General features: G+C 41.0%; 1 protein-coding gene across 6 annotated transcripts in view; it reads left to right on the top strand.

The window, feature by feature from the left end:
- Positions 1-14253, top strand: part of LOC139628098 (protein kinase C-binding protein NELL1-like) — a 245478-nt gene that overhangs the window by 182089 nt on the left and 49136 nt on the right. For all 6 annotated transcript variants that reach the window (XR_011692683.1, XR_011692684.1, XM_071489463.1 and 3 more), the window contains one exon: positions 3157-3279. Coding sequence is in view for 4 of the 6 variants with exons in the window: in XM_071489463.1 (XP_071345564.1) it covers positions 3157-3279 (123 nt within the window). In the remaining 2 variants the exon portion in view is untranslated. The remainder of the gene's footprint in view (positions 1-3156; positions 3280-14253) is intronic.

Here is a 14253-nt window from a genome sequence, read left to right as displayed (position 1 = left end):
TGAAACGATACTTCAGCTCTGTTGTAAATCCCCACAGCTGCATCATCAAAGCTTTTTCCTTTCTAATGTATTGTTTATAATCATCCAAAATCATGTTAAATTCTAACTGAAGATGCATTAACTGCGGATTAACCAGTTTGATAAGCTCAACAGTGAGACTTGGATCAATAAACATGCTGCCAAAAATCAGTTAATCCCATACTAATAAGCAGCAGAGAGATCCATAATTATTATTTCATGTTGTTATAATTATGTTCGTTTTAAAAATGTATGAATCAAATTTCCCTTTTTTGCTAATAACGCATTCCCACTTAAGCTGGGTTGTGGTGGCCTCAGGTCAACTTGAGAACAGCCTAATTAGGACCTTTTGCTGTGGGGCCCATTAGTGGAACATGTAGTATGTCATGTGTAACATGTTGATCCTGGTGTGATTAACATGCAGGAGCAGGCTGCTGCAGTGCTGAACAGTGGACCTGAGAAACCAGAGCTGGCAGAAATCACTCATTCACTATTGATGACACGATAAACTCTCAATAGGACACTTATGAATTGCAATAAATCAGTGGTGAAGAAATGTATTTTACGTGTCAGTTGATAAAGTGTGGGCCTTTTTCGTGGAGGAAAAAAAACTGAAAAGGAACAGATGTGACAAATAAAACATATAATAGATTAATTCAATTTAGCTGCTTCAGTTTCAGTGTCCTCTTATTGTGCACGCTGACTCAGTGGCACACTATGGTAGCTTACTGGGGCATTTCAATAGAAGAAAGCCATCGTTAATGATATTTTCCGATTATAACAATTCAAAATATCTGCTTTGAAAAGGTCCTGTTGTTGGATTTAGTGTTTCATTGTGGAGATGTTGAACACCTGTCTTATCTTCTTATGTAGCCGAACGTTAACATTCCTGACTGTTTCCTGGAAGGTCTCCTAGTGGTGGTTAACCATACATTTCCTCCAGTTCTAAACTCCTTACTCCCTCTGGCTTCTACCTAACAGCAAACCATAAAAGTCAAGAGAGCAGTTCATGGTACCCAGCAGACAATAAAACACTGACCCTGAGCAGGCATACAACACTGTGTACCCCCCATGTTATTAGTGAGTCAGCATTTCATCAATGAAACAAAACTAGCCATATTCTCATACTGCTGACCTTGCACTGTTTTCTATTATTAGTCTCTCAGCTTTATGGTCAGAGAATTTATACAACCCATGAAGGACCATTTCCCTCTCAGTCTATGGATAAGGAAAGAAATGTCAAAACTGCACCTGCAGGGTTCTGACATACCAGCGGCCCTCTGCCCTCTGTGGAGAATACGGCTGATGTGATGCTCTTTTTGACAGTGTGATCTGCCATCTGCTGCCAAAGCCTTTTCAACAAGCAATTCATGCATTGATAACTGCTTTGATATTCAGATTGCTACATTGCTTTAATGAGTTGTTATAGTAACTGGATAGGGAGCATTAATCAGCGTAAATTGAAAGTACAGTTGAGACATGTATGAATATCTTAAAGGTAAAGAAGAAACTAGAATTACCACCTCTACCAACCAGCCAGGTTGCAGGAAATATGGTCACAATCTTCCCTTCGTGAATTACAGCATTGAATAATGGCCAGAAGTGTGTTGTGCAGAACATTTTGATGTCACAGTGAAGTTGACCTTTGACCATTTAGATATAAAATGTCATCACTTCATTTTATCCTTATGGACATTTGATTTAAATTGTGTTATAATTAGTGTATTGATTTGTGAGTTTTGGCTAAAAATGTGTTTTGTGAGGTCACTGTGACCTTTGACCTTTGACCACCAATTCTAAGTTCATCATTGAGTCAAGGTGAATGTTTGTGTCAGATGTCAGGGTGTTTCTGATATATTGCATTCACAAGAACATGAGACAAGAACATGAAACAAACCCCATGACCTTAACCATTGACCTTTGACCACCAAATTCTAATCAGTTCTTCTTTGACTCCAAGTGAGTATTTCTGCCAAATTTGAAGAAGTTCCCTCAAGGCGTTACTGAGATATTGTATTCACAAGGTCAAAACTGTGTCTTGTGAGGTCACCGGGACCTTGACCTCTGACCTCTGACCACCAAAGTCTAACCAGTTCATCCTTTAGTCAAAATGAATGTTTGTGCCAAATTTGAGGAAGCTCTCTCAAGGTGATATTGCAACCTGAAAACATTATGCCTCCAGCCCTGGCTGTCGCTGGCACAGAGATAAAAATATCATCTGAAATTTTCCCCCTTTCTGGAGGCCACAAGTAATTTAGACGAGAAAAGTTTGTGCCATACACACCTACAACGATAGCACCACTGTGACACTAGACACATCTATATTATATTCCCCACACCATCTGTGTTCAGATTCTTGTCTCACATTGTGATTAAAAAGTGGCGATCACAGGGATGTCCTTGCCTGTTGTTACTGATAACCGAACTTCACAGCCAAAAACCTACATCTGCATTAACGTAGGAGAAAGAACAAGCTGACCAATCACGGTCTGTAGATGCCAGAGGCCCATATGTTATATATTGGGACACTGGGAAATACTGAGACATTTTAAGCAGTTATTTCCTATTAGCAGACGTAAACTCTGTGGAATTAGTGTAAGCTGTTAGTCTGTAAGCTGCTGGAAAGCTCAACTTGTTTACATGATTTTATGAAAGTTAAGTGTTGATATGTTTCTTGATGTTGTGTCTCACTAGTCATTGCCAACCTCATTAGGCTAATTGATGCTGATACTGAGCAATCAGTCAGCGCACCTGGCTTGTATCAGCTGTTGCTCCCAACACCTCTGCCACCTGATGGTGGTTTTAAAGCAAAACTGGGGTAGAAAAAGCAGCTACACCCTTTGTCATTGTTTGAAGTAACCTTCATGTTACAGAATCCACTTCGCGTCCATGTTGAAAACGTGAATGTTCAGAAAGTTGCTGGCTGCTGACGGAAGAGGAGTTCAGCTGTGGCCTCATTTTCTCAGCCAACTAGCTTGTTAACTGCCCTCTCATCAGTGGAGCTTCGATGGCTGCTAGGCTCAAACAGCACATTTTTCCAATGACCTCTCCATCTTTCACAGCAGCAGACACACACGCACACATACACACAGTTATTCTGACTGAGTCTCTGAGTCTCTCGCTCTATCTCTCCCTCAGAGCATGACGAGTGCGCCAGCGGCCAAAATTTGTGTGATGAGAACGCCATCTGCACCAACACCATCAGAGGACACCTGTGTACCTGCAAGCCGGGCTACGTGGGCAATGGCACCATCTGCAGAGGTAGGTTCCTGCCCTGGAACAGCCCACCAGGCAACAAAAAAAATACAGACTCAAACCTCCCGACCCACATCCTCTGATTCTGGCTGATTCTCTGCTCCGAAACATTATGGATCACTCCTCCTTCACATCACCTAACCAGCAGCAGCAGCTGCCACAGACGTGATGAAAATTAATTCTGGGCCAATTTCAGCCTGTTTTCCACATGTGTGCCTCCTTCCCCTCACTGCTCACCCTGCTCCCTGTTGACCCATCTCCCTGCCCTGGTCCCTCACCAGGTTGGCCCTACAGTAGCACACAGATGGATGGAGGAAGGAGGAAATTAGAAATGTTTTTTAGCATTGTATGTGTTGTGTAAACAGCACTAAAAACTGTGTCAATATATATTCAAAAATATCTAATCTGTTATAAAAGCCTCCATTTATCCTGATCCTGCTGCATAGACCTTTGGAGTAGACTTAGCACACTCCAGCCTAATAGCTTGTGGGTTGCATGCTGTCATCTTCAGAAAATGAAAACAGGGACATTCAATGATTAAATCAAAGTGGAAAAGTGCCTCAATAAAAGAACTTTAATAAATGCTTAAAATGCTACTTACACAGAGCAGTGGGCATTCATTTGGCAAAAGGTTTTTAGACATCTAGGTAACATAACCTCTGTTTAAACAGCATTTCAACCACTATATTTCAGCGCAGGTAATACTAATCTTCCACTCTTCAGTGCTTACCGGGAGCCTTTGTACTGTATGTGGCACACACCTGATTGGCACTGTAGTGCTAACTAAAATAAAATGACAGCTCGTTATAGCTATTTAAATCATCATCATCATAGTTTTTTCATATATGTCCATCCTGCTGTTTCAAGCAACACTTTAGAGGTGTGATGCACCTGAGAAATGTCATCAAAATAGATTCAAGTTGACAGCTTTTTTTAAATCCAACCTGCCGACACCTCCAGTATTTTATGAGAGGGTGGTAGTGCTCAACCTAAGGCACAAAAGCTTACAAACAAAACCTAGTGATGAGAAATTAACTGAGCTTTGTATAGCCCTTACTTGTGAATTTCAAGGTTTCTGCTTTGCCTGCTTTGTCCAAACCAGGTGTGCTGTCATGTAAAGTGAGCTTTGAAAGTGAGTTTTGAACATCCAGCTACGACAGTGCAACCTTGTCAGTAGCTAGTCACAATCAATACAGATGTCTTGCCAATAAAGACTGGCTTCTGGCCCGAGCTGACCATTTTCACTGGCCTGCCAATTCAGAAATCGCATCTTTAATAAACTCTGTGAGCAAAACAGCAGTCAGTGCTCTTCAAGAGTGACTTATTGCTGTTTTTATGATACCAAAATGATTTCCCATTCAGAAGGGAAGCTGCACTGTGTTCAACAACTCCTTTATCGAACTGAGCAGTAATAAAAAAAAAAAACCTTTATGGTTGTTTTCCAGTTACATGAAAAGCAAATTGGGAGCTTGCTGTGGCATTTGTTTCACTAATGTACGTCTGTGACCCCGGTGTTGGTGTTAATGTGAGTGAATATTTGTGCAGGGCTGTGAAGCTGTTTACATGCCCTCTGATATTCTTAGGTGTGTGTGCTTGCATGTACACATACGACCTCCAGTTTTAGACCCTACATTCATGTGTCTACTCAGCCGTATTCTGTATGAACTATATTTAACTGTATATTTGCACTGAAGGCAGCCGCAGTGGGACAGCCGCTGCAGGGTCAAGGCAGATGAGGCAGGACAGTTGGTAACAGGAGTTTGAGGACACTCATTAGAGGGTTGGCAGGGTGAAGAAGTTATGCTCTACCCCAAGCTCAGGCTTTAACTAAGTAACCAGGAAGGCCCTTGAGATACGATATTTCTTTTAGAAGAGATACTTGGCCAAAATGACAGCGCAGGAGAGACAGCATGGTTGCAAGGGTTATTTTCAGAGAGCCGGTTACATTTGGATCCTGTTCCTAGCTGAAAATGCCTACAAGGGTCTTATTGATTTTTTTATCATCCCCCCTCTTTTTTTTTTTTTTTTTTATGAGCAAAGAGTTGTGTACAAGGCATCCAGGTTTTCATTTAGCTAAAGGAACAGATACGCAATATATTGGAACACATTATTAGTTTATTTATTTATTTTACATTTTCCCTCCAAAAGATAATTAATCAGGAAGACTAAGAAACACACCAAGCAAATCAAGAAGTAGAGGTTTGATATGCAGCTTTTCTCATGCCTAGTGCTTAATTTGTAGATAAAGAGATCCCAGGAGCTCACGAGAAGCTCTCTCATGCAGTTTCCTGACTGTGTGCTTATGCTTGGCTGCTGTCCAGGAGACGACAGCATCATTAAGCTTAATTAGGCTTTGATTTTCCAAACTACTTAAACATAATCTCAATAAACTTCCAGCAAAATATGTTGCATCATGGGATATCAGTCACTGTTAAGGAGCCAACATCACCAGATTAGACTGAGACAATCTCAGTGCTGGTTCCACCAACACTGAACAGGCGCAGCTTCCAAGGCTGCAAAATGTCATCTTTGTTTTGTTTGTTTTTTCAGCTTAAAAGTCCACTGACCACTGGGCTGATATTCCAGATATTTAACAGAGGTCAAATTAAAACATGGTCAGTTTTTTCTCATGACATGTTCCATCGTGATTTCTCACTCATTAACACATGTTCTGAATCTCCTCTGTTAATCATCACCGTGACAGCTAATAATGTGGTTATTAGAAGGACAGGACAGAGCAAAGCATGTCAGTCATACCAGTGACTAGCAAGGGAAAGTATGTCATCTGCAGCTGCAGGTGCTTGTGTATATTTGTGTGTGTGTGTGTTTGTGTGATTGCAAGCAGGAAAGATGGATTTAAGAAAGGACAGCAAAAGGAAGAATGAGGTAAATGCAAAGACAATGACAGAGAAAAGAGGCAGAAAACGACAGGGGAAGGATAAAGAAGTAAGTCTGTCCTACTGCACCCGCCCTGCTCAGCCCTTCTGTTACACTGTTGGATGGGTGGCAGGTGGAAGGCAGGTCTAGAGAGAGATCAGAGCAATTTGCAAAGTGCCACCGCACAATTTCTGCCACTGGATTGCCTCCAGGCTCATGCTACAGACACACACACACACACACACACACACACACACACACACACACACACACACACACACACTAACTATACAATATAAAACCTGACTGCAGTGCTTCCTGCATGTTTTTTTTTTTCTTGTAAAATTCATGCACAGTGACGACAGTCCACTAAACTCCTTGCTTGAGTGTATTAATCAAACTAATGTGTGGATGCCCCAAATTGAAAAATGACAAAACCAAAGTCATTGTGTTTTTTTGTTTTGGCCAGAAAAAGAAAGTGATTGTGATTGACCACCCGAGTACTTTATCTTATAACACCAGTTCCACTGTGATGAATCTGGGCATTATAGATTCAGACCTCAGTGTCAGCAGCCGCATCAAGTCAATTGTGAAATCAGCCTTCTTTTCACTTAGGGAGTCTTACTTGAATCTGAGATCTGTTGTCCTGACATGATGCTTCAGATTTGACTTCTGTAACGTTCTGTTCTCGAGTCTCCTGAGGAAACAACTGGTCCAGAATGCTGCAGCTGCTGTAAGGCTGCTCACCAAAATCAAGGTTCGAGTTTAGGATCCACTTTAAAATCCTCTGCCTTGTTTTTAAATCAGTCAGCAGCTTTGGCTCTAAATACATTTCTCAATGGCTCAGATCATCAGGGACTGGTCTACTGGTTCCCCCTCAGGTTAACACTGGGGAAGCAGCTTTTCAGTATCAGGCTGCCTACTACTGGAATCCACTTCCTGAAAATCTAAGACAAGTCTCAGAGCTTACCAGTTCCCCAAAGCCTTTGACTGAAGACTCACTCACACCTCAGCACAGTTACCTTAAGTGTCTTTGTGTCTTTTATATGCTCAGATTGTTTATTTTCTATCATACTTTTATGTTTTTTGTGTACATGTTTATACATTGGTGTTTTTATTTGATAGCTCTGCTCTAATATCCCTCTGCAAACCCCTTTGAATAGCCTGAGGTATGAAATGTGCTGTATAAATAAAAATGTCCTTGCCTTGCCTGGCCTTGCCCAGAAGTCTTGGTCAATGAGCAAATAATGGAACAGAGCAGCAGATGTTTAGAATATGAATTATGGAAATATTAAATATATGGAAATTACTCAATGTGGTGCAAAAATCTAGTTAATGCTGGGATATACTCTTGAGATACCCTATGGTAAATGGAGACCAGAACAGAATATGTGACGCCAGCACATTACATCTTACCTGTATGATGTGACCGTACAAGCTGTATCAAAATCATGTAACAGCCATTACTCCTCAAGGTTGGGCCATCCCAGCCACAAAAGCATTGGTGAATTTGCAGCTGTTGTTAGTCAATAAGATTTTAATTGATCCCAAAGTTGTGGGACCGACTCTTTGCAGGCCAGTCAAGTTCTTCCACGCATTATCTCACTTTGTGCACAGGGGCATTTTCATGCTGACACAGAAAATGTTGAAGCACATCATTGTCTAAAATGTCACTGTTGTGCTTAATATTAAGATTGAGTACAGAAAAGCAAATGTTTGGCTATGCCCTCATGCTTTTGGCCCTATTGTGCAGCTAATATGTGGTCGACCATGAAGAGACCACTCGCAACAGTCTCAGTCCCGCTCCTGATGATCTTTCTCAGAAGCAGGTGTGGAGATTCTATACTTTTTTTAATAATGTCATTAAAACTTCCTACATCTTACCTACCCTATTCTGCCCAATTAGTATTTTGTGAGCAGGTAGTCGGAGGAATCGGCCTCTCTTTTCCCCTCCCCCTGAGATCTCATTACTGTGTGATGGCAACAGTGTTGGCCATTCGACCTGTGCCTCCCATCTCATTCCCCTCATACATCACCGCAGCCCTCTCAGGAATAAGAGAATTAGTCAGAGTGTGACTGCAGCTCCTCAGCCTTTCCCTGTTAATGTTAATAAGGCAAAAAAACAGTGTTTAGCCAGCACTGAGCAATGGGTCCAGAGCAGACGGGGCAAAATCTGGTGTCTGAGCCAAATGTGTGATTAACTTGACGCATTAAAAGCAGGTGATGAGCGCCCTTGACTGACAATGGCTTATTTCCTGTGAAAGCAATCATTTTCAGATTCCACTGCTGCATTTGAATTAGTTTCCAAAGACAGAGCATTTATTTGCAAAGTTATGACTTGACCTTTTTTTTTTTTGTTATTTGTTGGGACTTGACGGATGACAAGGACAGCTAGAGATGTGGCTTCGTACCATCAATGACTTTAAAACGCTAAATATCTCATTTTGTTTTTTGTTAGACCTTAAAGGAAAACCTTGTCTCAGGTCCTTTGATAGATCTCATTAACTGATGATTCATAAATCACATGTTCTTTTGTTATGAAGTGTGGATTAGTGCTCCCCCCTCAGCTTCCCTGAGAACCGTCCTTGTCATTTGTGAATACCTACATTTCCCTGAAGGCTTTTAATCAACCCTGTAGAATTTGAATGGACTTTTGGTATTTAGCTGCAATTTAAATGCACAAGACCAAGAATTTCCTACTCATTGTTACTGAAAAAGACATTATGTCCACTTTCATTTCTACATTATGGTCCATGGTTGTAGCTTGTAGGTGCAAAATAGCAGCTCTACCTTAGTTTTGCCCGTAAGCAACCTTGTGTGGAGAAGGGCCCAGAACCTGGTGGCGACTCAGACTCAGATCCACGTAGATATGGTGTGACATGGATCTGAGCCTGAGTCGCCATCAGGTTCTGGGCCCTTCTCCCCCTGATTGCTCTGTTTGGCCTGGGCAGCCAGCTCTCGGACAACGTTAGCATCTAGTTGATGGATTTATTAGAGCTTTTCCCTGAAAACAGCTGTATCTTAAAACAAGGATGAACGAAGCAGTTAGACTTACCCGAAGCAATGAAGTTGTGAGCTGTAAAGCCAAAACAACGGGGCCAAGGGGAACTGCAGAGTCCTCCACAGACCAGAACTTTGATCCATGTGGGGTCATTTGGAAGGAATGACAAACAACAGGACTTGTTTTTGTTGTTTAGGTACGACAAGTTACTGGAATTGAACTTTTCCCTTTACTCCTGTCATAATTACTATGGGCACTAGATGTTGCCTAACAACAAAATGTAACTATGAGTCATAATAATCTGTTGCACAAAGACAGTCTCCATTATACATATTAGCAAGGTCATGATATTGCTTCAGTAATCATATTCTCAACCTTTTCCTTCTTCTCCACACATGCTCCACATTGTGATACCCCATACTCACCTGTAAGTATTTGTTGGACACCAGAGGATTACTACCAGGCTGAACCTATTAGATTTCCCCTGATAGGCTCCTGTAACGGATGTGTAATGTGGCTCTCAACGGGGCAATTCCTCCCCTCTACAGTTGGATCTTTGCCTTGGCGCTCTCTGGGGAGCTCGGCGAGGCCAGGCACATTCGCCACAGTCAGTCAGTCCACCGCAGCCCGGCCCACGTCTGCTCTCTCTCAGACTGAGTGGTGATTACACCTCACACCTCATTTCTGTTACAGTAGAGTAATTATGGCTAATATTGTTGCTACAGCAGTGCCATGCCCATTCGGTGACTGTTAACGACACAATAGATTTGCCTGCTGCTGATATTATGCAAATAGACAATAGATGGAGAAGTGCTGCTATTGTAGAGGCTCATACTGTTCTGTCCTACCACTGCTTTGGCTTTAAAAAACAAAATTGAAGAGCACGATTTGAGACAGTGAGTTTAAAATGACTGGATTTATCTCTGCTTGACATTTTCCAATCCAGAATTTCCAACTGGAAAAACCCAGCTGGTTAGTGCGCTTGATAATAACATTCAGAGCTTTAAATTTAACTCCATATCTCACAAGTAGTCAATTCCTAGAAGGCCTCCCGCCCCAACCACCCTCCCCCAGTCTGCCTGCTGTGACTGGGATGATTGCAGCGGCACATAAAGAAAGGCCTCCATCTCAAGAGCCCATTTTACTGCTATTGATTGTCTGGGCTGACTGGAAGTGAGAAGAAATGAGGGGTTAAGACTCCCTCTACCTTTACTTACTCTTTCTTCCTCCCCTTCATCTCACTTTCCCTGCTTTTGTATTGCAATTCTCTAGGGGGAGAAAAAAAAAGGTTACCATTATGTCATCGTCCTCAAAGAACAATAAATGGGCCACAATAGTTCAATCAGTGCACGGTGTAAGATTATAGATCAGCATTGTTCCTGCTGCCAGCCTAATGATCAGCAGCCTATTGCAGAGGCTTTGTCAGCAGCAGAATGACTGAGCTAATCTTGTTAATGGTCCGTTTCATTCCCCAGGACCGGTTTGTATAGACAAAGGGGTTTTAAATAGAGAGGATTTGAGTAGCAAGTCTTAACAGCAGTGCAGAGGACAAAGACATCGACTTGTGTTTTTTTCATCTTGCTATCGGAGCTAATCACAGAGGAACCATGTTGCAACCTGCTAACATTGAGCAGTGAGACCCAGGCTAATGTATTCTGAGGGATGGAGGGAAAGGGGAAGGGAGGTGAGGGGAGGGGGTGTTTGCTGCAGGGAGGCAAAAAGAGAAATTGGGGGGGGGGGTTGTTGGATTCAGCCTTCATTTCTCCTACAAGTCTGAAGCATTTAATTTTCTGTTTACATAATTATTGCTCCCCTTCATCCTTTTTTGATAAGAGAAACACATTTAGCAGTTTCTCTGCTGCATAGCTCTGTGCTAGAGGGCATAGTGTTTTACAACATTTAATTGGGTAACAACCACAGTATCTGAAGCTATGATTAATTGCAAATGTGGAAAAAAATGCAGCAAAAAAATTTAAAAAGTCACACTACTTGTTTTTGAAGCTTTGTGGCAATTATCATTTGAGACAATTATTTTTAGTCTGTGTCCCGCTGTTAGATGTAGCTGCTGTGCAGCACAGAGAAAAATCTTCTCTTGTGTTCAGCTCTATCAGATCCACTCCTCTAATGTAATTTAATGCACCAGGCGAAATTCTAGCGTGCTGTCCTCGTTCTAGCTACTCGGTGGGCTATTTTGTCTTCAATCAGCCTTGTTTTATTGTGTTACTGATACTCTTCAACATTAAATCTGTGAAGAGAGTACTCTTTGTTTAACATGGAGATGCTTGTTAGTGATGCAGTGTGGTACAGAGGCAGTGGCACAACCATTATAATACTGAACTCTAATATTAGCACACTAACAGGCCTACTAGTCTACGCTGTGACAGTAAAGCTTATAATATGTAACTTTTCCACTTTAATCACTGTTTAAAAATGACTAGACACATGTTATTTTTTTTATTGATGTGCATTATCCCAAATGTTTGCAGCAATTCCCAAACCTAGAGAAATACATGATTTTAATCATGGTTATTTGGTCATTTGGTGGCCTGTCAGTGCATCATATCCCCTATGTTCACGTGTCAGTGTGGTTGCTTGCCAGAAGCTCAAAATTGACTTTTTATCCAGTTTAAAGCCATATTTTAAAGATACACTTTTTACACCTTGGTTGTTTTTAACTATGTATTGTAACCATATGAAGGTTTTAATCATGAGACCAATTCCCTGGTCTATTATTATTAGTTCAGAGCTTTAGACTTGAGATATAGACCCAAGTAAGACTTGAATCAAAAATATGGATGTAAGAATTGACTTAATTGAGATTTTATTCCCTAAAGACTAAACTTTACTTGAGACCTGGAAACAAAAACAGTCAAGTTTCAAAATTTCACCTGATTAAAGCAGCAACAGCAATTTTCTGACTGGTGTTTCTTAAGCTGTTAGATTTCTTTTAAGTGATGATGCTGTGTTTTCGTTTCTCAAACCCAGTGAGTGTAAAATCCAAGCTGTAATTATCCCTTAATGAATGATCAGGCCTGTGCAGTGGTAGGACAAGGTCTCAGCGGCTGTGTGAAAACAGCACTAACGCAGCTTTAAAGGGAATTTTTCAAAAGCTGTGAAATTGTATTTGTCAACATTCAGGGACCTGCAAGACTTCATGTGCATGTCGACTGCTTCTGAAGACTTACTGTGACAGACTTGACATTTGGCCTGGATTTCAGATTCACACTTGCCTCAGCAGACCTAAAAACAGCTCTCGTGCTGCTGCTGCCAGTGTTACAGGTAGCTCCTCTCAGTCTTCAGGGAGAGAAGGTGAAGAAACAGTGAGTCCATGTGTACAAGTGTGTTTTACGCCTTGACAGCTTCTCAGGAGGTTCGGTTCTGGAGATAATCTTATCAGCGTTTATACTTTTACTGCTCCTTGTCTCTCGCTCTCATCCTCTCTGTATCCTCTCCTTGTTTTTCCCCATAACATGACGCAGAACATGACATGTGTGTGTGTTCACAGTTGAGTGCAGTAAAGTAGAGACTGCCCACTGTTCACGTGTGCACAGGAGAAAGCAACAGAACACATGCACAGCAGCAAAACACATATGAACCTCTCATAACATATATGAGAGGTTTCAAGCCTTTTTAGCTTGTGACTCTTAAAGTGAAGTTGTTTGTAATTCCTCTTTACAGATTAAGGCCTTACAGCAGACGGGTGTTGTGAGTATTTTAACCACAGAGTGATTTTTATCTGAAATGGTCTTTTTCCACAGAGTTGGAGGAGGATTTGAAAAAAGTCCTGGCATCAGAAGGCACCAAAGAAAGATTTGCATCAGTTACTCAAACCTTTACAAAAAGTGAAATATTCTATCAAACTCCTCCATATCCTCTGTAAACATCACCTTGTGATGTCATATATTTGGCATTTTGAAAATTATATGTAGCAAAGAAAAGACAAACAACACCGCAGTGTCAAAAACACAAGACATAACACCAAATGTTTTGTGCATATTTGTGTTATTGTGTCATTTACAATAAATTCACACACATTAGCTATAATTAACAATGACAAATCACCTTTCTAACATTATACCTACAACTATTTTGTTCTTATTTTCAGGATATTAAAAGTATGAAGTATCGCATAAGTTTGCAGATAAGATAACAGTAAGTTCTTTCTTATTGGTTATCAGCACCTTGTTGCGATTCTGGGTGCTGCCATTGAAAACTGAGACAAGAAGAGCATTGTAACACTTACAAACACATAAACGCAGAAAACAAAAGTTGACACTACACGATTTCAAATTGGATACAAACTTTTAGTGTAAACATACACCTCCCTGCGATAAATACTGCTGCATTAATCACATAGTGGAGAAAGAAACTGGACTGATTAGACCGTCCATCAGTTTCAGTGTTCTGCAGGAATCTACTCCTCATTTTCAAGTCATTTAATAGCTTCAAGGCAAACTCTAATAACTTCAGAAGTCTTCATATACTGCCAAAGTAATGAAAGTGAAGTGATAACTTTCACCTGATTTGCCTCAATAGGAACAAGTGTACAACACAGGATACGTGTGTAGATGATAAATGAAGCATTAGTTTATCTATTGATAAAGTTGTGCTTACCACCTCAGTTTAATTTCTCTTGATGCCATCTCCCTCGTCCAATCAACTGAAGATGAAAACACATTTTGCTCAGAACCACAGGTGTTCCCCTCGTCGCTCTCTGACTTATAGTGAATTTAATTTGCAACCCTCACAAACAGCGTAAAGAAACTCATAGGTGCCGTGTAAGAAAGCCTGTTTTCAAACACAGACGGGATTTTCAACTGAGACTGATAAGAACAAAGCCCAGAGGCTCCGGGCTCCAAAACACTTTAGTTCAGATCTGTGGCCCCTGCCTGATTTATGGCAGGCTGCAGGCTGCACACACACAAATGCACACACACAAATAATGGATATACAGGTAGAGGAAATACTTGACTAAGAAAACGCCTTGAAACTTAATCTGGTGTAGTGCAATAATGTTTACTCACAGCCATTGCTAGAGATTTCACTAAAAAAAGAATCCACAAGTAATCACTTATCACTTATTACTCCTAAAATTGTAATGT

Source organism: Trachinotus anak, unplaced genomic scaffold (assembly GCF_046630095.1).
Source record: "Trachinotus anak isolate AG129_WGS33_773 ecotype Australia unplaced genomic scaffold, CSIRO_AGI_Tana_v1 ptg000011l, whole genome shotgun sequence".
Classification (NCBI taxonomy): Eukaryota; Metazoa; Chordata; class Actinopteri; order Carangiformes; family Carangidae; genus Trachinotus; species Trachinotus anak.
This window is presented reverse-complemented; position numbering and strand designations above follow the sequence as displayed.